Below are 25676 nucleotides of genomic sequence, written 5' to 3'. Positions count from 1 at the left end.
CTATATAGTATGACCCACATGCACAATACATGATATAGACAATACCTATAGTCTGGCAGTCAACATGGTGTAAAATGGAGTGTAAACGGCCATCTGGTAAATACATGGATTGATTTTCGAAAATCCAATCACAGTAGTTACATTTGCCACATTTCCATGTACCGTTTACTTCCTCATTTTCCTGGTTCTCACTCCCACAAAAGTGGCTCTTAGTCACTCTGTCCCTTATTGATTTAGCTCATTTAAAGGTAATTTCGGGATGATCTTTAACATATTTGCTTAATATAGGGTCATTAGTGAGTAAGTGCCAGTTTTGTTGTAATATTTGACGCACAATATTATGTTGTCGATTGAAAGGGGTAATAAGCCGAACAGCTTCTGTATTATCTTTCTTTTTGGGTTTGTAAATGAGGTCCTCTCTTGTTCTTTTAGAGGCCTTGTTAAAGGATTTTCGGAGGCATGTTTTTGTATAGCCTTGTGCTAACAATCTGTCACGCAGAGCATTTGCTTCCTGTTGATAGTGTTGTTGATTTGAACATATGCGTTTTAAACGTAGAAACTGGGAGTAGGGAATACTTTGAATTAAGGGTTTGGGGTGGGAACTAGTGGCGTGCAAAATCGTATTGCCTGCTGTAGGCTTACGGTACAAAGTAGTGCCTATTTTTCCTTCTTCATCAATATAGATCTGGATATCTAAGAATGCAATAGTTTGATGGCTATATGATTGGTGTTTAACAGACCCAAAAATGTAATGAGGTCCTCCTCCGGCCCCGACCACAGCATGAACACGTCATCTATGTATCGGAGCCAGAGGAGGACTGAGGAAAAGTAGGGTAACATCACCTCATCTGAAAAAATGGCACGTTCCCACCCCCCCAGGTACAGGTTAGCGTAGGATGGGGCGCACGAGGTCCCCATCGCTACTCCCTGTACCTGGAGGTAGTGGGACTCGTCAAACATAAAGAAATTCCCTGTCAAAATGCATGATAATGCCTCAAGAACAAAACCATTTTGTTTACAAGCTTCAAAGGGACGTTCCCTTAGGAACGTTTTCACCACTTCTATTCCTTTATTATGGGGGATACTGCTGTATAGGGCCTCTATATCAATCGAGACTAGAATTGAGTTGGAGGGAACCCGTAGGTCCTCTAAGTGTTTTAGTAAGTGAGGTGTGTCCTTGACATAAGATGGTAGGGTTGTGACATGTGGTCTTAGATATAGGTCAACAAATTGACTGGTTGGCTCAGTATATGAGCCGACTCCTGATATGATGGGCCGACCAGGGGGATTTTCAAGATTTTTGTGGGTTTTCGGTAGGGAATAGAACGTAGGTGTGCGTGGGTTCTTTACAATGAGTGTCTCATGTAGTGCTTTATCTATAATGCCATTATGGTATGCTTCCCCAATTGCGTGAATAAGTTTAGTTTGGAGTCTGGTTGACTCTTCTTTTGAAATTGGTTTATACCAATCATGGTTGTTCAAAATGGTTAGGCACATGGTTTTGTATTTTTCTACACTCATAATCACTACGTTCCCCCCTTTATCTGATGGTTTTATCACTATCTGGTTGTTATTAGTTAAATTTGTAAGTGTTTTTTTCTGATCCCAAGTAAGATTTTGGGTGGCCCACTTGTGTGTACTTACATCTTGAATTTGCTTGGTTACCTGCGTTATAAAAGTAGCTATGTTGGGATTTGCTTGCAGCGACGGAAATTTGTTTGATTTCTTTTTAATATTAGGGATTGGCATTAATGTGTTTAGGTGATGGTTTCTTGCCCCTCCTGCATTGGTCTCTGGTTCAAGCTGGGTATTATTAGTCTCTAATCCTTCATTTTCCTCTAGCAAGTCCATTAGGTCTTTGAGGGCGCGAAAATCGCGCACCTTAAAGTCCTTCCATTGCTCTTTTTCAACTATTTCTTGTTTTTTTCTCTTTCTATCTGAGTCATATAAATACTTATATGTGAGTTTTCTCCCAAAGAGATTTAGATCTTTAATGAACTCAAAATGGTCTAGTTCTTGGGTAGGGCAGAAAGATAGTCCTAGTGATAATACTTCTATTTCTGTGGGAGTGAGATTGTGAGTTGAGAGGTTCACAATATTTAGGTTCGTGGTGTTGTGTTCATTTTGGCAAAAAGAGTGTCCAGTGGTCCCTTTATTTGTCTGTTGTCTTGTGATGGTTCTTCCTGAAGTGTTTCTATGTTTGGTAAGACTAAAAAACCATCGTCTTCAATGTGATTAGCCTCTGATCCCATTTGTGATTTAGTATGTGTTTGTACCTGTTGTTGTGAAGTAGTTTTCGAACGTACTGATCCATCACCATTATCACCACCCGTGCGATTCGCAAGTGCTTGTGTCCTATTTTGTGAGGGTGTTGATACTGTTTTGTTTGATTGTGCGTCGTGTTCAAGTATTCTTTTCATACCCACATCCCCCGGTGCGCCATTACCATCACCATGTTTTGTTCTTTTCTGAGGTTGTCTCCAATGATTGGCTTGGTATGTATATGAGTTCTGTGAAAGAGATGACATGTTAGAGGAATCTGATTCAATACTTTCGTAATCCCGGGTATTATTTGTTCTATTAGGTTTATTGAATGTGCAGCCTTTTTGTGGACCCATTATGGGCCATTTATATGCCATATTGTTACCAAAAGCTACTCTGTCTCTCATCACCTTTTGTTCTTTCTTATGGACAATGTCCATATTGTATTTTTCCAGATATTCCTGGAGATTTGTATTTCTAGATGTATATTCAGGGAGTAGAGTCAATGCTTGGTGTTTGGTATAAAGTGTGTTAATCTCATCATTCAATTCTGTCATTTATTTTCTGTATTGATCTAGTAGGATTAGAATCATTCTTTTAGTACATGAATTGAGATTGGCCTCCCATGTTTCTTTTAAATTGGGTGTAATGTTCCTAATTGTAAAATATGTAAATTACTGCGCTAACCTAATGAAATCGCTTGAAAAATAAAGTGCACGTGCAAACGTGTACCAATACTAGTATATTGCCTTATGCTGATAAATAAAATTATTTAAATAGATAAATATGAATAAATATAACAATAAATAATGCCGTGTATAGTAAATCACTAAGCAAACGTGTAAACAATATTCTGCTACTGCTTGATAATAGATCAATACATAAAAATAGTTCAAATATATAATAGTCCGTGAAAGTGAACACAATTTAGTAATGTGCAAAAAAGAAAGAAACGTGCTCAGAAAAGTCTCTGGTGCAAGGATGGGGTCGTGCGTGACGGTGATCCTTTGGGTTCTATCACTCTGTGCCCAGGGGTAAGGTAGCACACTTACCAGAGGATGTGGATTCCAATGGCGTACGCCAAGAGTAATCTAAAGCGCTTAAGCTGCTGCTCCCATGTATGGATAGGTGGGTGGACGATCTCCTTATGGATAGGGCTGGACACTCGGCATGGAAGAAAAAAGGTAGAAGCTCCTCATAGTGTAAAAAGGTTTACCTTTTATTGAACTCCAAAAAATGCACAACAAACTTCACATACAACGTCCATAAAAATATCCATAAAACCCCCGATCGGTACTGCAGCCAAACTTTAAAAACACTCCAAGGTGATAAAACCACTCCAAATGAATCGTAGGTGACACATCAAAAACAAACTTGGCCCAATATGAGTAGGGTCAATATAAAAAAACCGCTGTTGAGCTCCTATGTTGCCTCGCGGCTGGATAGGACGCTGGCTCTCTCCGCTAGTCTCGCCGAACCCGGAAGTAAGAGTCTCGGCGTGCGGTCCAGCTGCTAGCTCAAATCGAGGCAACGTGCGTGCCAACTTGACGCGTTTCATCAGAGTGTGACGTCTTCGGAAGTGGCACGTACGTTGTGTTTCAGCTTGGTTATATGCTGGAATGGTGACTCATTTCCGCTCCTTTTCCACCCGCTCGTAATTCCCTTTCTTAGCATATATGTTCCTAATGTTAGGAAAAATTTGTATACGTAATCCCATGGGATTTAGGCCTTCTTCATTATATTTTTCAAAGAATTTTGTATGCCAATGCAGGTTCGACTTATTTTCCAGCAGTTTTTTAAGTTTATGGAAGAAAACTTCTTTATCCACTGAGCCTCCCTGACCTCCTTGGACATTGTTGTGTATTTTTTTCATAAATCCATCCCATGATGTGCCCATATAGTCCGTCATTCTAAGAATATACTTGTAAGTATTTTTTGTAAAAATCAATTTATATATATTTTGCTGTTTAGAAAAATAGATATATAATCTATTTTTTATTTCCCATTTCCCGGTAAGGGGAATAAATTAGGGAAAATGATTATGACAATGTCTGGGTGTTCAAAAAACAAAAACGGGTGGATAACACCCAAACTTCTAGAACAAAGGAGAAATTGAACTACCCAGTAGGTGCCATCATCCAAAAAATTGAAAACAAGACGATTTTGTGAAAATTTGTGCGTCTGGAAAACCAAATCGCATCGAATGATCACAGAAAAAATTGACTGGACTTTCTAAGGCACATCATAAATGAATCAAGTTGACTCGTATATAGTAAAATATAACCCTTTTATTACAGAAAATTAAAAGATTTGGAGACAAACAATAGAGTTTTTCCTCTTCAGGAGGTAACCTTTGACATGGATATTAAAATCGCATAGCCCAAGACAATTTTTATCCAGATCGGCCAAAGGAGGGGGTGACTGGAAAAATTGTGTGGGTTATGATGCATTCATAATGCGTTCACAACAATAGTTAAACAACTATAAATTCATATCTGATCTTTGGGCCTACGCGTTTCGCAGCGTGCTTCTTCAGGACCACATTTTAGCATCAGATAAATCTTAAGACAAAAGAGAATTTTCCATTAGTACATTTATGGTACATATAATGAGTAATGCATTGTGTGTGCGTACAATTCAAAGTAGACTCACACCTTGTGGATGTAGCTAGTGTCTCCCGGGCGGACATAGAAGATGCGATACAGGACAATCAAGGCAGAGTAGTGATCTAAATAATTTCTATGGTAAGATCTAAAAGTATATATAAAATGTGGTTTAAGACATTTATATTTAGTAAGTTAAACCAAAGCCTCATTATTAACTGTGCCTACCTGTATTATTTTTCTTACTGTATAGGCATATAAAAGTGAATTTTTGGCAGAAATGGAATGCAGCAGAGGATTTTACCAGGATCGATAAATCCTGGTCTTGGACAGACCTGATAGAGCATAGAAAAAAGGGAGAAATATAATTTCTCATATGTATTTTACACATATAGTGGGCCCAAATTTCTTGTTAACTTATTACCTTTATAGCATGTCTGTGGTAACAGATATGATAGTATTGGAACCTCTTGAATATTGCTCCTACGCTCACAGGATCCAAAGGGAAAGACAGCAAGATGATGCTGAAAGGGGTAAGATGATTTTAGCTAGTATTGGGATACATCTTATCTATTATGCCAAACAGTGTCTATGCTGTATTACCTTGTTAGTCCAGTGGTCACAAATATGACCCTTTGAAGATTTAGTTGATCGGAAGGGCCCTCTCAAGGCTATAATGGACCAGATCGAAGATAGTGATAAGGTATCCAATCCTATTGGGCTATATGTTTAGATTGCTTTTTCCCACATTCAACCTACATATAGACAATATACATGTATCTTATATTAGGATGCTGTTAGTAAAGGGTTCGAATCATCTAATAGATATGATTATATGGTATAGGCAACATACCGGATGTATATATGGATATTAATATGCCCATAAGGTACGATTAGCTGGCTGGTAAATTAGGGTCCCTGAGTGTGGAGCCGGAGGTTCTGGCCTGTAATGTATCAAAGAGTCCATTAGGAAGAACGTCCCCGAAAGATTGATTAGTGTGGTAAAACAATTCCCCTGTCTGTTACCTGTGCTGCCGCTCTGCCACGAGTCCGCCGCCATATTGAATGGTTGGCGGGCTAAGTCCTTTTGTATCGCGCCCTCCACACCGCCATTGGCGGATCGAGGGCCCGGGGGCGGAACTTTCCCCAATGACACTACTTCCGGCGTGACAATGCCTACATCCGCCAGCGGCGGTGCGTGTGCCTCAATACACAAACAAAAGACCATTTTGGAAGAGAATCAAAGATCATATAGGTTATGGCAAAAACAACCAATTATTAACCCCGATAGGGAGACATTTGGGGGTCTATCACAAAAATGACACCTCGGTTATCAAATTTGCAGCGCTAGAAAGGATTTTGGAAAACCCCCGGGGAGGGGAATTTGATAAAATAATCTTACAAAGAGAGAGTAGATAGATATTTAGTTTACAAGCTACTAAACATCCAGGCTTGAACGATGCTTTAAGTTACAAGCCGTTCTTATAACATCCGTATATATAATAATCCCATCTACTCCTATATATATATATATATATTTTTCTTTCTTTTTTCTTAAAAACCCTCCCTTCCCCCTCCTCTGGGCCTTCACCCAGATATGCACCACTAAGAAATAGCACCAAAACATCTCAGGTGCAGTCGGTCATAAGAATATTTTCATATTTAAAATGGGGTCCTATGTAAATTAGGGTGCCATACTACCTGTTGTTACATTCTACTAAAATATAAATAAGAACCTCGATTAAAATATATGATTGACAATGGCATCTGTATTCTACACGCTGTAAATGGTAACTCCAAATGTGGTTTAAAATTATTGTTTATGTTCCTGTACATTATAGTTAATTGGTTTGTGTGCAATACTTCAATGGACCCCCACAGGATGTGTGCTCTTTTCTTTCCAGGCGGGCATATGCGCCTCAGCGGGGAGACACCACGGTGTCCCCTCGTTTTTCGGGAGGGACCGAATGTGATCGGCATACTTCCGTGTGCCGGCGCCCGATCATCTCCCTGCACTCATAACTTCCGGTTTCGGAAGCGAGTGTATTGAGGCGCACGCCGGAAGTCACGCCGGAAGTAGCGTCATTGGGGGAAGTTCCGCCCCCGGGCGCTCGATCCGCCAATGGTGGTGTGGAGGGCGCGATACAAAAGGACTTAGACCGCCAACCATTCAATATGGCGGCGGACTCGTGGCAGAGCGGCAGCACAGGTAACAGACAGGGGAATTGTTTTACCACACTAATCAATCTTTCGGGGACGTTCTTCCTAATGGACTCACTTTGATACATTACAGGCCAGAACCTCCGGCTCCACACTCAGGGACCCTAATTTACCAGCCAGCTAATCGTACCTTATGGGCATATTAATATCCATATATACATCCGGTATGTTGCCTATACCATATAATCATATCTATTAGATGATTCGAACCCTTTACTAACAGCATCCTAATATAAGATACATGTATATTGTCTATATGTAGGTTGAATGTGGGAAAAAGCAATCTAAACATATAGCCCAATAGGATTGGATACCTTATCACTATCTTCGATCTGGTCCATTATAGCCTTGAGAGGGCCCTTCCGATCAACTAAATCTTCAAAGGGTCATATTTGTGACCACTGGACTAACAAGGTAATACAGCATAGACACTGTTTGGCATAATAGATAAGATGTATCCCAATACTAGCCAAAATCATCTTACCCCTTTCAGCATCATCTTGCTGTCTTTCCCTTTGGATCCTGTGAGCGTAGGAGCAATATTCAAGAGGTTCCAATACTACCATATCTGTTACCACAGACATGCTATAAAGGTAATAAGTTAACAACAAATTTGGGCCCACTATATGTGTAAAATACATATTAGAAAGTATATTTCTCCCTTTTTTCTATGCTCTATCAGGTCTGTCCAAGACCAGGATTTATCGATCCTGGTAAAATCCTCTGCTGTATTCCATTTCTGCCAAAAATTCACTTTTATATGCCTATACAGTAAGAAAAATAATACAGGTAGGCACAGTTAATAATGAGGCTTTGGTTTAACTTACTAAATATAAATGTCTTAAACCACATTTTATATATACTTTTAGATTTTACCATAGAAATTATTTAGATCACTACTCTGCCTTGATTGTCCTGTATCGCATCTTCTATGTCCGCCCGGGAGACACTAGCTACATCCACAAGGTGTGAGTCTACTTTGAATTGTACGCACACACAATGCATTACTCATTATATGTACCATAAATGTACTAATGGAAAATTCTCTTTTGTCTTAAGATTTATCTGATGCTAAAATGCGGTCCTGAAGAAGCACGCTGGGAAACGCGTAGACCCAAAGATCAGATATGAATTTATAGTTGTTTAACTATTGTTGTGAACGCATTATGAATGCATCATAACCCACACATTTTTCCAGTCACCCCCTCCTTTGGCCGATCTGGATAAAAATTGTCTTGGGCTATGCGATTTTAATATCCATGTCAAAGGTTACCTCCTGAAGAGGAAAAACTCTATTGTTTGTCTCCAAAACTTTTAATTTTCTGTAATAAAAAGGTTATATTTTACTATATACGAGTCAACTTGATTCATTCTATGATGTGCCTTAGAAAGTCCAGTCAATTTTTTCTGTGATCATTCGTTGCGATTTGGTTTTCCAGACGCACGAATTTTCACAAAATCGTCTTGTTTTCAATTTTTTGGATGATGGCACCTACTGGGTGGTTCAACTTCTCCTTTGTTCTAGAAGTTTGGGTGTTATCCACCCGTTTTTGTTTTTTGAACACCCAGACATTGTCATAATCATTTTCCCTAATTTATTCCCCTTACCGGGAAATGGGAAATAAAAAATAGATTATATATCTATTTTTCTAAACAGCAAAATATATATAAATTGATTTTTACAAAAAATACTTACAAGTATGTTCTTAGAATGACGGACTATTTGGGCACATCATGGGATGGATTTATGAAAAAAATACACAACAATGTCCAAGGAGGTCAGGGAGGCTCAGTGGATATAGAAGTTTTCTTTCATAAACTTAAAAAACTGCTGGAAAAAAAGTCAAACCTGCATTGGCATACAAAATTCTTTGAAAAATATATTGAAGAAGGCCTAAATCCCATGGGATTACGTATACAAATTTTTCCTAACATTAGGAACATTACACCCAATTTAAAAGAAACATGGGAGGCCAATCTCAATTCATGTACTAAAAGAATGATTCTAATCCTACTAGATCAATACAGAAAAGAAATGACAGAATTGAATGATGAGATTACCACACTTTATACCAAACACCAAGCATTGACTCTACTCCCTGAATATACATCTAGAAATACAAATCTCCAGGAATATTTGGAAAAATACAATATGGACATTGTCCATAAGAAAGAACAAAAGATGATGAGAGACAGAGTAGCTTTTGGTAACAATATGGCATATAAATGGCCCATAATGGGTCCACAAAAAGGCCGCACATTCAATAAACCTAATAGAACTAATAATACCCGGGATTATGAAAGTATTGAATCAGATTCCTCTAACATGTCATCTCTTTCACAGAACTCATATACATACCAAGCCAATCATTGGAGACACCGACAACCTCGGAAAAGAACAAAACATGGTGATGGTAATGGCGCACCGGGGGGTGTGGGTAAGAAAAGAATACTTGAACACGATGCACAATCAAACAAAACAGTATCAACACCCTCACAAAATAGGACACAAGCACTTGCGAATCCCACGGGTGGTGATAATGGTGATGGATCAGTACGTTCGAAAACTACTTCACAACAACAGGTACAAACACATACTAAATCACAAATGGGATCAGAGGCTAATCACATTGAAGACGATGTTTTTTTAGTCTTACCAAACATAGAAACACTTCAGGAAGAACCATCACAAGACAACAGACAAATAAAGGGACCACTGGACACTCTTTTTGCCAAAATGAACACAACACCACGAACCTAAATATTGTGAACCTCTCAACTCACAATCTCACTCCCACAGGAATAGAAGTATTATTACTAGGACTATCTTTCTGCCCCACCCAAGAACTAGACCATTTTGAGTTCATTAAAGATCTAAATCTCTTTGGGAGAAAACTCACATATAAGTATTTATATGACTCAGATAGAAAGAGAAAAAAACAAGAAATAGTTGAAAAAGAGCAATGGAAGGACTTTAAGGTGCGCGATTTTCGCGCCCTCAAAGACCTAATGGACTTGCTAGAGGAAAATGAAGGATTAGAGACTAATAATACCCAGCTTGAACCAGAGACCAATGCAGGAGGGGCAAGCAACCATCACCTAAACACATTAATGCCAATCCCTAATATTAAAAAGAAATCAAACAAATTTCCGTCGCTGCAAACAAATCCCAACATAGCTACTTTTATAACACAGGTAACCAAGCAAATTCAAGATGTAAGTACACACAAGTGGGCCACCCAAAATCTTACTTGGGATCAGAAAAAAACACTTACAAATTTAACTAATAACAACCAGATAGTGATAAAACCATCAGATAAAGGGGGGAACGTAGTGATTATGAGTGTAGAAAAATACAAAACCATGTGCCTAACCATTTTGAACAACCATGATTGGTATAAACCAATTTCAAAAGAAGAGTCAACCAGATTCCAAACTAAACTTATTCACGCAATTGGGGAAGCATACCATAATGGCATTATAGATAAAGCACTACATGAGACACTCATTGTAAAGAACCCACGCACACCTACGTTCTACTCCCTACCGAAAACCCACAAAAATTTTGAAAATCCCCCTGGTCGGCCCATCATATCAGGAGTCGGCTCATATACTGAGCCAACCAGTCAATTTGTTGACCTATATCTAAGACCACATGTCACAACCCTACCATCTTATGTCAAGGACACACCTCACTTACTAAAACACTTGGAGGACCTACGGGTTCCCTCCAACTCAATTCTAGTCTCGATTGATATAGAGGCCCTATACAGCAGTATCCCCCATAATAAAGGAATAGACGTGGTGAAAACGTTCCTAAGGGAACGTCCCTTTGAAGCTTGTAAACAAAATGGTTTTGTTCTTGAGGCATTATCATGCATTTTGACAGGGAATTTCTTTATGTTTGACGAGTCCCACTACCTCCAGGTACAGGGAGTAGCGATGGGGACCTCGTGTGCCCCATCCTACGCTAACCTGTACCTGGGGGGGTGGGAACGTGCCATTTTTTCAGATGAGGTGATGTTACCCTACTTTTCCTCAGTCCTCCTCTGGCTCCGATACATAGATGACGTGTTCATGCTGTGGTCGGGGCCGGAGGAGGACCTCATTACATTTTTGGGTCTGTTAAATACCAATCATTTTAATCTGAGATTTACACACCAATATAGCCATCAAACTATTTCATTCTTAGATATCCAGATCTATATTGATGAAGAAGGAAAAATAGGCACTACTTTGTACCGTAAGCCTACAGCAGGCAATACGATTTTGCACGCCACTAGTTCCCACCCCAAACCCTTAATTCAAAGTATTCCCTACTCCCAGTTTCTACGTTTAAAACGCATATGTTCAAATCAACAACACTATCAACAGGAAGCAAATGCTCTGCGTGACAGATTGTTAGCACAAGGATATACAAAAACATGCCTCCGAAAATCCTTTAACAAGGCCTCTAAAAGAACAAGAGAGGACCTCATTTACAAACCCAAAAAGAAAGATAATACAGAAGCTGTTCGGCTTATTACCCCTTTCAATCGACAACATAATATTGTGCGTTAAATATTACAACAAAACTGGCACTTACTCACTAATGACCCTATATTAAGCAAATATGTTAAAGATCATCCCGAAATTACCTTTAAACGAGCTAAATCAATTAGGGACAGAGTGACTAAGAGCCACTTTTGTGGGAGTGAGAACCAGGAAAATGAGGAAGTAAACGGTACATGGAAATGTGGCAAATGTAACTACTGTGATTGGATTTTCGAAAATCAATCCATGTATTTACCAGATGGCAGTTTACACTCCATTTTACACCATGTTGACTGCCAGACTATAGGTATAGTCTATATCATGTATTGTGCATGTGGGTCATACTATATAGGGAAAACAAAAAGACCCTTTTGGAAGAGAATCAAAGATCATATAGGTTATGGCAAAAACAACCAATTATTAACCCCGATAGGGGGACATTTGGGGGTCTATCACAAAAATGACACCTCGGTTATCAAATTTGCAGCGCTAGAAAGGATTTTGGAAAACCCCCGGGGAGGGGAATTTGATAAAATAATCTTACAAAGAGAGAGTAGATGGATATTTAGTTTACAAGCTACTAAACATCCAGGCTTGAACGATGCTTTATGTTACAAGCCGTTCTTATAACATCCGTATATATAATAATCCCATCTACTCCTATATATATATATATATATATATATATATATATATATATATATATTTTTCTTTCTTTTTTCTTAAAAACCCTCCCTTCCCCCTCCTCTGGGCCTTCACCCAGATATGCACCACTAAGAAATAGCACCAAAACATCTCAGGTGCAGTCGGTCATAAGAATATTTTCATATTTAAAATGGGGTCCTATGTAAATTAGGGTGCCATACTACCTGTTGTTACATTCTACTAAAATATAAATAAGAACCTCGATTAAAATATATGATTGACAATGGCATCTGTATTCTACACGCTGTAAATGGTAACTCCAAATGTGGTTTAAAATTATTGTTTATGTTACTGTACATTATAGTTAATTGGTTTGTGTGCAATACTTCAATGGACCCCCACAGGATGTGTGCTCTTTTCTTTCCGGGCGGGCATATGCGCCTCAGCGGGGAGACACCACGGTGTCCCCTCGTTTCTCGGGAGGGACCGGATGTGATCGGCATACTTCCGTGTGCCGGCGCCCGATCACCTCCCTGCACTCATAACTTCTGGTTTCGGAAGCGAGTGTATTGAGGCGCACGCACCGCCGCTGGCGGATGTAGGCGTTGTCACGCCGGAAGTAGCGTCATTGGGGGAAGTTCTGCCCCCGGGCGCTCGATCCGCCAATGGCGGTGTGGAGGGCGCGATACAAAAGGACTTAGCCCGCCAACCATTCAATGTGGCGGCGGACTCGTGGCAGAGCGGCAGCACAGGTAACAGACAGGGGAATTGTTTTACCACACTAATCAATCTTTCGGGGACGTTCTTCCTAATGGACTCTTTGATACATTACAGGCCAGAACCTCCGGCTCCACACTCAGGGACCCTAATTTACCAGCCAGCTAATCGTACCTTATGGGCATATTAATATCCATATATACATCCGGTATGTTGCCTATACCATATAATCATATCTATTAGATGATTCGAACCCTTTACTAACAGCATCCTAATATAAGATACATGTATATTGTCTATATGTAGGTTGAATGTGGGAAAAAGCAATCTAAACATATAGCCCAATAGGATTGGATACCTTATCACTATCTTCGATCTGGTCCATTATAGCCTTGAGAGGGCCCTTCCGATCAACTAAATCTTCAAAGGGTCATATTTGTGACCACTGGACTAACAAGGTAATACAGCATAGACACTGTTTGGCATAATAGATAAGATGTATCCCAATACTAGCTAAAATCATCTTACCCCTTTCAGCATCATCTTGCTGTCTTTCCCTTTGGATCCTGTGAGCGTAGGAGCAATATTCAAGAGGTTCCAATACTACCATATCTGTTACCACAGACATGCTATAAAGGTAATAAGTTAACAACAATTTGGGGCCCACTATATGTGTAAAATACATATTAGAAATTATATTTCTCCCTTTTTTCTATGCTCTATCAGGTCTGTCCAAGACCAGGATTTATCGATCCTGGTAAAATCCTCTGCTGCATTCCATTTCTGCCAAAAATTCACTTTTATATGCCTATACAGTAAGAAAAATAATACAGGTAGGCACAGTTAATAATGAGGCTTTGGTTTAACTTACTAAATATAAATGTCTTAAACCACATTTTATATATACTTTTAGATCTTACCATATAAATTATTTAGATCACTACTCTACCTTGATTGTCCTGTATCGCATCTTCTATGTCCGCCCGGGAGACACTAGCTACATCCACATGGTGTGAGTCTACTTTGAATTGTACGCACACACAATGCATTACTCATTATATGTACCATAAATGTACTAATGGAAAATTCTCTTTTGTCTTAAGATTTATCTGATGCTAAAATGTGGTCCTGAAGAAGCACGCTGGGAAACGCGTAGACCCAAAGATCAGATATGAATTTATAGTTGTTTAACTATTGTTGTGAACGCATTATGAATGCATCATAACCCACACAATTTTTCCAGGCACCCCCTCCTTTGGCCGATCTGGATAAAAATTGTCTTGGGCTATGCGATTTTAATATCCATGTCAAAGGTTACCTCTTGAAGAGGAAAAACTCTATTGTTTGTCTCCAAAACTTTTAATTTTCTGTAATAAAAAGGTTATATTTTACTATATACGAGTCAACTTGATTCATTCTATGATGTGCCTTAGAAAGTCCAGTCAATTTTTTCTGTGATCATTCGATGCGATTTGGTTTTCCAGACGCACGAATTTTCACAAAATCTTCTTGTTTTCGATGAAAAAAATTTGATTTTTTTTTTTTTTTTTTTAATTGGAAATGTAATATAGCAGAAAGTGAAAAATATTGTTTTTTTTTTCAGAATTGTCACTCTTTTTTTTGTTTATAACGCAAAAAATAAAAATCGCAGAGGTGATTAAATACCAGCAAAAGAAAGCTCTTATTTGGGTACAACATTGCACGATTGCGCAATTGTCAGGTAAAGTAATGCAGTGCCGAATAGCAAAAAAATGGCCTGGTCATTAAGGGGGAAAATCTTCCGGTCCAGAAGTGGTTAAGTTGTTATTGGGTACATTACATTAATACAGACATTTTTCTATAGAGTTTTTAATGTGACTTTTTTGTTTCTTTGAGTTGATTGATTTTTTTTCCATCTTTTGTAAACAGTTTAAGAAAGCTTCATTGTAATTTTCTTTCAAATTTATATTATTTTGATCAGTTGTCGTGGGGTTCTTAAACAACTTGGGGCCCATAGGTCAATGCCTGTTTTGCCTATATTGTAATCCGGCATTGCTCAAAAGTAGAAATGGAAAGGCCCGGGAAAAAACCCCAGAAAAATAACATTTTTTTTCCCGTTTGTTTTAGGTTTTTTTTACAGAAAATTTGGAAAAAATTGGAATATGTTCTTTTACAATGATAAGTAATGAAGACCTTAAAGATTAAAGAGTTCTGAGACTTTATGTAAAGTCTTTATTGCAAGTTCTCTCAGCTAAAGACAAGCAAATCCAGTTCTCAAACAAGAGAAATATGCATTTCTGCCACTAGAGGGCACTGCAGGGGAAATGCTCCAGTTTAGTTTGCTTGTGGATTCCATCTTGTTCCTCATACAGTTGGGTGATGCGATACAGTAGAAAAAGGTTTCTGTCCTAAACCCTCACATATACCCAGTAAAGTCAACAGCCTTAGATGATACACAGAGATGAAACAAATCCTCCTACATAGGTCTTACTTGTTTATATGCAGTCTTCCCCTCTCTACACCCTTTCAAAAGTGCAGATTGTGTTCAAAATGTTTCTTCCTCTGTCAGCAGCACAGAGAAGAGGGCGGAGGGACTGCAGCTACAATGTGTGAGAGCTGATTGGAGGAAAGAAACACACCCCTGCCCATACAGCAGACGAACTGTGTTATGAATAGACCAGCTCTGTTCTGAGCTCCCTCCCCCTCCCTCCCGACACTCATCTCATCTCATCTGTCCGAAAAATTCTCAGAAGTGACTTGTGCTGACAACAGAGGAACGATGCACCAGAAAAAGGATTCTTAGCCCCCGTTCACATTGGAGCGATTTGACAGGTCAAATCGCATGACAGTTCGCATCCTATTGCCGGCAATGGCAGTGTTCAAATTGATGCAATGCTGACTTTGCGGTGCTGCATTGATTTGAAAAAGTAGTACATGCATTACTTTTGCTGATTTCAGGTGCAACTTAAATCGAGATCTGTGCATAAAGCCACACAGATGTCTTCAATGTCACCACCGAAGTCGCACTGAGATGCAGTTTTGAAATCGCACAATTTCAAAGCCCCATTCCATGTGAACGGGGGCTTAGAGCTTTGGAGAGACATAAGTAAACACTGCAGTTATATGCACTTTGCCCAAATTTCATGACTCAGGCTTACAATCACTTCAATTGAGGGTACATTTTTCTGATAAATTAGTTTATCCTTTTTAACCTTAAAATGATACCTATTAATGTTCTTCGCCATCGCAGCATAATGTTTCCTTATAGTGTGGTCAGTAAATAGTTTTTTACTTTTCCTCCTCTCAGTAAAATGGTGAGACTAACATCTAGAGCAGGGGTGCTCAACCTTTGGAAGAGCTAGGGCCACTTAAGGGATTTGGTAACCAGTTGTAGGCCACAATGAAATTAAATGGTTCAGAATTTTGAGTTTCTTTTTTATTTTGAATAGCATAATGAACATTTTTCTTCTGCAACTCACTAAATGCCACCAGGAGGGAAAGAAGGAGAAGCCTTCTTTTAGCAGATGGAGAAGGGAAATTGAAAGAATTGGTTCCTGTGTATGCTGCCCCTCGTGTCCAAGTGTAAAACAGAATCTGACAGGGAGGCTACACAAGCCCCCTGGAGCATGGGGTGGGGTCACTATTGCGACCCCTGACACTACACTAATGGTTGGGGGGTGTTGTAAAAACATATCTCAACTATGGGGTTTTTGCTGCCCCCCCAAACTACAAATGTAAACAAGCCCTTACTGTCCTCAGTCCCCTATAAGTGCCGGTTCACACTTGTGCGATGCGGGAACGCTGCGAATATGCAGCGTGTTCCTGCAACGCATCCGCACATCTGGCAGTTCACACTGCCATATGCGATATGCAGGGGGTGTCAATTAAAAGTTAACGACACCCCCAGTTGCGATCGCATATCGTAGTGCGATCTGCAAGTTCGCAAAGAATCGGATCGCACAAGTGTGAACCACTGTGCGATCGATTCTGATGCGGCTCAAAAAAAGCCTCATGTGCGAGTTTGCTGCGGATGCGCTGCAAATTCAGCCATACAAAGTGTATGGCTGAACTCGCATCTGCACATGAGATCGCATGTAATGAAGGAGCAGTGCGCTCCGAATTACATGCGATCTCGCAAACCGCATAAGTGTGAACCGGCACTAAGACTGTTTTCAAACTGATGCGCTGCAATTTACCTGCTCCATGAGTGCAGCGCAGTGCAACTGAGGGTTAACTATGCTTTGCCATAGACTTCTGTTACATCTTATGGGTGTGCTGCACTTTCCCAAAAGTGCACCAAAACTCCTGCATTCAAGTATTTTTGTTTGCCTTCAGAAAGTGCACCAAACTCGCAGGATATAATAGAAGTGCGCTTTCCTGGTTTGAGGTCAAGGGCCACTCAGAGGACACTATGGGCCACAGGATTAGCACTCCTGATGTAGAGTTTGGAAACATTTCCACAGTGCAATTTCTGCTGAGAGCAAAGCTGCAATTTGCAGATATTGTGAGAAGAAATATTCTTTTCCAAATGCTACAAGGATGACAAAACACATCCTATCAATCCAGAGGTGCCCTGAATACATTAAAAAACGAATGAAATGATGAGGACCAGAATAAAAGTGCAAGTAACTTTTCACTCCAGAGCTCTCATTCCAGAAACACTTTCTGCTGCTTCTGGATCATCACAAAGTGTTTGTCCACCAGCAAAATCTTCAAGTAAGGAAGCGTTACAAACGACTGCTAGACAAAAATACACAAATCCCTTCATTTATAGATAAAATGACACCTGAAAATCAGGATAACATTGACCAAGCTCTTGCAAGAGCAATATATGCTTCTGGATCAGCATTGTCAATAACTGAAAATGCATATTGGCAAGAAGCTTATAAATTATTATGAGGGAAAGGGTGGTGGCGACCTGTACTCCTGTATAGGTGAAATGTTCCTAACTCATACAGTCCTTGGTATTCCATTTGTAATAAAAAAAATAACATTTTAAAGTAAACATAAAATGTACAAATGTAACACTTTCAGGTGTTTATTGCATCTCACCGAGATCACAGTATTCTTCATGAAAATGCCTTTACTTGCTTTTCTCTCCAGAGAACACAGCCATATTTTTTCAGTTATCATCTACATTCACTATTTACTTCCTTGAGTGAGGGGCTAGCTCAGAGATGAAGCAATTATGTTCATACTGGAACCCATACAGTTCTGTGTTCACAAATGTCTGACACAGGACAGCCCCTGCTGCAGCTTCTCACCTTGCCAATTGTTACAAAATTATAATTTTGCAGTCTGATCACTGGGAGGAAGGAGACTGCAGAAAGGCTTATTCCTGCCTGTCGCAGACTGATGACATCCTTTCAGCCTAGGCACACTCACTGAACTGGAGCTCAAGGATGGCTTTTTAATGATAAATACTTTTAAAAAAAATGATACCGTTGCTGTATATTGTGACATGTCAGGAATTTTTTTTCTGCAGACTGTAAAGATACTTAAGGTACACTTTAATTTAATAGATTAAAGCTGAGCGGATTGATGGTACCTAAAGCAGGTATCCTGAGCTCTGAACTCCACTCGCTCCATTGGCTGTTATAAGAATCCGTCTCCAATATTTTACAGCGAAGACGCAGATCATAATCTGAGCCTGTTTCAAACTCTGATGCCAGTAACTCCTCAGACTGCTCTGTGTGATCTTTGTCATCGAAAGTCTTCTGCTTTGCTTCCTGTATAAACATAACAGACAGGAAAACCACGTCATCACATGTCACTATTGTAAGATGTTAAGAATCAGTTTGCAGGTAAGAAGAGCATACTCGGGCTGATTTACGAAAGGAATACAGACTGTTCATTCAGCCAAATGATTGTTCACTGAGCTTAGTAAATACAGTGAAGTTATGTTCACTTTAGTCAGTCAATCACCTTCCAACAAATATTAATTTCTTCATCCAAAACTGGGTAATCAAGATGAACACAGGTTTGCTTTATTTAATGTTCCTCACTTGTCAATGTGAACATTTCCTCTAAAGTCTAGGTCCAGCTTCTGCATGTGCAGGACTGTGTGTAAATTGCACACTTTCCTGTACCCACAGCACAAACACACTGCTGTTAGCAAATGCACGGGGGTGCCATTTACTCATCATGCCACCTCTATGCCCTGGAAACCACAGAGTGTTTTTCCATTCTTGGGAACCATATAGTATTATATTGTTTCCCCGTGGCTATGTTTTTGGTGTAGCACTACCCCCGTCAAAGCCGTTAGATATTGCTTGTCTTTCTATACTGTACTAACCCTGGGAACTTCCCAACCCCTCTGACACTCTAGGTTTGGACAAAATGTATACCCCTTTAAATGAACCAGAGTCACAGTATAAACTGAACTCAGCAGTCTTTCTGTATTGACAAAAATAGGCAGTGGGCACCATTAAGTACCAGCCAAACCCTGGGAAACCACCCAAAGCTGGTTGAGTTGAGCACTCGACAATCAGGTATGTACAGAATAACAAACAGACAGTGAATAATAACACTTAGATATGCAGAAAAATATAGTATACACTAAAGGATTGAATGGGTCTAGATAACTCAGTTGTGATGGCAATATGACTAGAGAAAAGGGGTGGCTTGCAGCTGTAGCACACCCCCTAGGGAGCCGCAGGTGATCTGGATCCCCCACTTCTGCAGTCAGGCACTCAGAATGTTCACAGACACTACAGAGGCAGTTATTTATTGAGTGTTAATAACTTGGATAGGAATGGGAGGTTATGAATTTGACAGTCTCTAGCAACAGCCCCTTACAGGCAGGGACTCGCAGCCCCTATGAGTGTAGAACCGTAGAGTGACACAGCTTGTACTTTCACAGTTTCCTCCTTGTGGTCATTGATCCTAGAACCACCTCTTCAGGCACTTCCAGCCCACCTTGCTGCAGCTGCCCCTTTCACTAGCCCTCCAGGCTAACTCCTCACCAGCCCACCCCGCTGACTCTCTCTCCAGCCAACCCGGCTGACTCTCAGGAGATCTCCTAGGGAAGGACGCAGACATAAGCACACCACTGTCTTCATGGAGAACTGGCTACATGTGACAGTCGCCCCCCTTGTAAGTCCCCAGAAGTGCTGATCTACTTACACTGTCCTTTTTTTTTTGCTCCCATGCATAGGTGTGCGCAGCCTATTGCATTAGGGTGTGCACCCCAAAGTTTAAATACACATGCATGTGTTTGCCTACATGTATATGGCCCCGGTACATTACTCTCCCTGCTGGCAAAGTGAAATAGAAGTGTGTGGCACTTCTCTTATGGCAGAGCAGGTCCGAGGGAGATCTTTCCCATCTCCTCACTGGCAAACAGAGCGATAATGCTAATGTGCCCTAGGTGATTAGGGTGTGCCCAGGCACACCCGGCACACCCTGTGCGCACGCCTATGCTCCCATGCCTACAGGAAGGGCTTCCTCTGTGTGCTGTGGCAGGATCCACAACAAGATTCTACAACATTCTAGACCAGGGGAAGGCACCAGAGGAGCTGTCAGGATGAGTCATCCATCCCTGAGTCAATGAACCCTGGCCCAGAATCAGAGCTACCGTATGCATAACTTACCTACTCTAACACTACTTCTAGCACACACTAGAGGGTGCTTCACAGGGAACTCTACTCCTATGGAGGGATTTAGGCAGTATTCAGGCCAGCTCACACACTGCAGATGATGGGATAAAGATAGTCCAAGTGTTAGCCTGAACACAGTCTTCATTGGCATGTTGAAGCTCAGAGATGTAGGAAAGGGAAATCCTTTCCTATTGTCAAGAGGAAGGTGAGAGACACCAGACCCAACAATGCAGACGAGCTAAAGGCTGCTATCAAAGCAACCTGGGCTTCCATAACACCTCAGTGGTGCCACAGGCTGATCGCCTCCATGCCACGCCACATTGATGCAGTACATCATGCAAAAGAAGCACCGACTAAGTATTGAGCGCATACTATACTGTACATGGACATATTTTTAGTAAACCAACATTTCTGTATTAAAAATCCATTTTGTAACTGGAATATTATATAATATTCTAATTTTCTGAGATACTGAATTTTGGGTTTTCACTGATTGTAAGCCATAATCTTCAAAATTAAAAAGAAAATGCTTGAAATATGTCACTGTGTGTAACATATCTATATGAAATATATGAGTTTCACTTTTTGAACTGAATTACTGAAATAAATTAACTTTTTGATGATATTCTAATTTTCTAAGATGCACCTATGTATGGTATGACCTGCAGGGGGCAGTGACCTTTCTGAAAAGAGAAAAAAAACATTAACCTCTGCTTCTCAGACACCACCAGTTTAGCAGGTCAAGGACACATAAGACAATGTAATATTTTGCACCTGGCTGACCTAATTAACTGAAGGGCATGAACACAAACAAAAAAAGCATTAACCCTTCAAAGCCCTCTTGGAAGCACTTGTTTGCACACTTGTTTTAAACTTCCTAGACAAATGATGTCATACCTCCCAAGAGTCCTTAGAAGAGGAGGAGGGGTTTTCACAGCTAAACACACCCTCCTGCATGCATACCTGAGCTAAGGGCAGATGGATTCCAGGAAGTAAATTCTGCATGAATTATCTGCCCTAACTATTTAAATAAATAAATAGCTATTTGGACTGTGTTATACATTGTAGTTCCGCTTTAAACAGGAGGGGATAACAGTGGCTATAAACTGGCACTAGATGTCAGCTTACGTCAAACAACTACAGCCAGATACAGTTATCAGATACAACACAGAAAAAAACACATATAAGTGGGGCAGAGCATCTTCAGGAATGGTGCATATTTCTAGTTTTGCTCTTGGTTAACAAGGTTTCGTTATGTTATTTTTTAAAATTTTTATTATTTGTTCGATTTTTACGAATGGTATTGTTAAGCCTTCATTGGAACTTACTGGTGGTGCTAAGTCTTTGTCTAATACTGTACATTTTAATATAATACAGTATATCTCACATGTAATGGAGAAATCTTTCTACCTGATACAGCCCATAATCCAGAGAAACTCCTTGAAGATTCTCTTAGTAGTTAGTTGAATTTTCTGGAAATGAGAGAGTGTAACGTTTAAAGTGGTTCTAAAGCCTAAACATTTTTTTTTTCTTAATGCATTCCTTGCATTAAGGTAAAAAATGTTTAGGCATCAGCATCCCCCCTCACCTCCCTTTACTTACCTGAGCCCTCATTCGATCCTGCGCTGTGCATGTCTGCAGCTCTTCTCTCCCCTCACTTCCGGGTCTCGCTGGCTTTGCTGGGGCACCAGGAGCCATTGGCTCCTAATGCTGTCAATCAAAGCCAGTTAGGGGGAAATGGTTGCAGGGCCGAGTTCCGCTGTCTATGTCAATGGACGCAGCAGCTGGGCTTGGGAGTGAGCACGCATAAGTGTCCCCATGGGTGGGACATTGGCTTCTCTCGGGGGCACTGAACAGAGAGGAGGGGCTAGGAGTGCTGGCAGGGGACCCGAGAAGAGGAGGTCTGCATTGCACAGAGCAGGTAGTATAGAGAGGTTTGTTATTTTTTGTTTTTTTATTTCCACTAAATGGATGCAGCCAGAATTCAGTTGCTGTTCAGCCTACATTTACTCAAGTTTCTAAATTGTATCGTCAATTCCAGATCATTCAGCTAAATAGACCTAGAACTCTATTTTCTAATTATTCAGAGGATCATTTTCCAGATATCTGAGAATTCAGAAACTTTTGCCTGTTTTTGTCACCCACACATATCCTTCCTACCCCCACCCTTTTAATAAGTTTGCTTTTATTGCTAAATTTTGGCTAAATAAAGGTCACATAGATGTGAGATGATTGTCTTGGATTTGACTCATGGCTATGAGCATCGACTAAGCACATCAGACACCCCTAGCTGCCTGCTCATAAAGGGAATTAAATGAGAATGAGTTTTTTAATTTTGGCTGATTCATTTTATTGACCCCCGAGATGCACTAAGGGCCAGTTCACACTGCTTTACAACATTAGAGTAGACGGTGCAATTACAATACAATTCAATACAGGAGGAATCAGAGGACCAAATCTTTCTATAGGCCTCATTCAGATGGGCGAATATGTCAGACGTCTGTGCAGAGCCACTGACAGATCTGTCTGCATCCACCTCGGAGCTGTATGCAGGCAGCCCATGGAAGTGGATGCTGACACAATCGCATGCCAAAGTTTGACATGCAGGCAGGGGCGGCTGCATGGATCTGAATGAAGGGCTGTAGAAAGGACACATATAGAAAACAATTATTTTTTATGTGCTCTGATCACTACAAAATGCTGTTGTGATATAATAGGTGTGGTCTAGTCAGCACACTAAGCTGCTGTGCAGTGACATGAATGAAGTGTCTCTATGTGACACTTCTGTAGCACCCTCATAGGTAGGTGCTAGTGAGAGAGTATATCAGAGGAGCAGCAGACAAATATATATTGCTTTCTGCGAGTTAGGTCTGCTCAGTGTGCTTAGTGTGTGATTCGTTGGGTCTAGAGAGTGATTCACACTGGTCCAATAGGAAGGCATGTTGGACAGTGGGAGGAAACCTGATCAATGGGTGCACAGACTTTGATACAATCCTGGTGATTGGCAGAGACTGGCTGTCTCGGTGCATTATGGGATACTGTATAAAAGCCAGGAGCACATGTGCTACAGGGTCTTTGGCTGGTGAGCAGAGTCCCAGATTTAGGGTGGCGGCTGCCTCCTCCTCTGTAGTGGTGGCACGTGGTCGCAGGCAGTCGGCATGGAGATCAAAGGAGCAGAACTGAACCCAGAGGTCCAGGAGAACTGACTAAAAGGGGAGAGACACTGGAAACCCTCAAAAAACAGTATTGTGAGTACAGGTTATCGTGTCAAGGGGCCTGACCTGAGGGGGCCACCCCGGAGTAGAATAGTCTGAGGGCGGGTGTCAGTGTGTCAAGTGAAAGGGGATACTAGGAGAGTATCCTGAAGAGAATTTAGTTCATCAAGTCTTCTGGATAGAGACTTAATCCAAATTCACCTAGTGGCAGGGTGAATCAGCAGCCTGGCTGCATCATCAGAAAGGAGTCCTCCTATCTTGTGAATAGTTAATTTGGAGTATCCCACTATTCCCTTCTCCCATCCCTATTTAAAATAAAACACCAAAAACAACTACAAACCCCTGGACTGATCATTGACTGAAGAAGAGATACTGCCTCGAAACGCGTCAGCCGATTTCCTGGACTTAGACAGTGGACTCCAACATTATGGATGTTGTCAGTCAGATTTGATATGCTGGTTTACATCACTTGTTTGTGAGTAGACACTTTAACTATTTATTATTAAAAGCCTACTGAGGATAATGCGCTAGGCTGGTGCGCCCTCTTTTTCTGTGTTTATGTTTACAGTATCGGAACAAAGAAAGGCCTGAGCTATGGGACACCCTCTGCTCTGTAGGAACCTAGGGCGGGCCATCTACATAGACCATGTGGAGGTCCGCCGCCTAAATGGAACTGGCTAGGCTTGGTCTGTCCGTGTCCAGGACTCTGAGGGGAAGTCTGTACGGATCCCTCATCCTGACCATTACTGCTAATCCTTGCAGAGTTACTGTTGCTAAAGGGCAGGCTAGCCTAAGAGCTCTTTGAGAAGCAAAGGGCTGGTGAGCCAAAAGCACAAGTTCAAGTTGTTTTTGCTAGGGCTAAAGCCCTATTCCCATATTCCCCTTTCCTTCTATCCTTGCAAAAGGGATCAGGAAATCAGCAGAACTGCTACCACTGTGTAGTACCATCAAAAGAGGGCCGACCCTCTAACACACAACAGACTTTCTGTTTAGAGGACTTCAGTAGTCACTTGGTGTCATGTTTCAGTTGCTATCGGAAGTTTTCTTTACCAAATGTTCTAACAAGATCCTTTGAGCCACAGTGGCGGAGCCAGAGGGTTAGCTGGGGTGGCAATTGACACCCCAGAAGAAGTCCTTGCCACCCCTGTTGCCACCCCAATCCTGGGTGGGTGCATGACAGCGCCGCAGCGCCGTGGAGGAATCACAGGGGATGAGGATCGCTGTACAGGAACTGCGGAGGGAGGAGGGAGGCGGATCGGATGGAGAGCTGGTAGGCAGTGGGAGGGAGGCGGAGCGGAGGAATCACAGGGGACTGGAGCGCCCTGGGCGGTACCATTTACTAGAGGAGGGGGGAGGGGCGCATGTGAAGTGCTCGCAGTCCGCAGAGTACAATGTGTGTGTGTGGATGACTACACTACACACCATCCGCAATGTAGCTGCAGCCTGCAACGATGTGCCGAGTGCGCTCCTCCTGCACTCGACACAAGCCTAGAACAGCACAGCAGAGCCCTTCCCCTTCCCTGTCAGCAAAGACACTCCCCCCTGACGTGACGTCACTGAGATGCCGACACTGGCGGGATGAGAGAGAGAGGACTCAGTCAGAGGAGAAGAGTGTGCTGCCAGAGGAGGAACCAAGTTAGTAAGGAACAAGTAAGCAATACTTAGGATTGGGGGGGCTTGGGGAGAGAGAGACTGAGGCTGTGGGGAGGTTCATTGTTAATGATATTTGTAATATGCAGCATGAGGGGGTAATTCATTTCCACTGGTCATTGATGCATTAGTGACCGATCAGTGGCTGTTAATTAACCCCTATTTGCTGCATTAGTGGCACCAGTGTCAGTGTTAACACTAACATTGGTGCCACTAATGCAGCACAAAGGGGTTAATTTACTGCCACTGGTCGG

At 41.1% G+C, this 25676-nt stretch overlaps 1 protein-coding gene across 1 annotated transcript in view; it reads right to left on the bottom strand.

The window, feature by feature from the left end:
* The window catches only part of LOC309558110 (interleukin-21 receptor-like), a 111283-nt gene that overhangs the window by 13499 nt on the left and 72108 nt on the right, over positions 1–25676 (bottom strand). The window contains exon 6 of the mRNA XM_082261084.1: positions 18508–18688. Coding sequence (XP_082117210.1) covers positions 18508–18688 — 181 coding nt within the window. The remainder of the gene's footprint in view (positions 1–18507; positions 18689–25676) is intronic.

Source organism: Pelophylax lessonae (assembly GCF_965119305.1).
Source record: "Pelophylax lessonae genome assembly, chromosome: 6".
Taxonomy (NCBI): Eukaryota; Metazoa; Chordata; class Amphibia; order Anura; family Ranidae; genus Pelophylax; species Pelophylax lessonae.
Note: the sequence above shows the minus strand (reverse complement) of the source record. Positions and strands in the feature narration are given on the sequence as shown.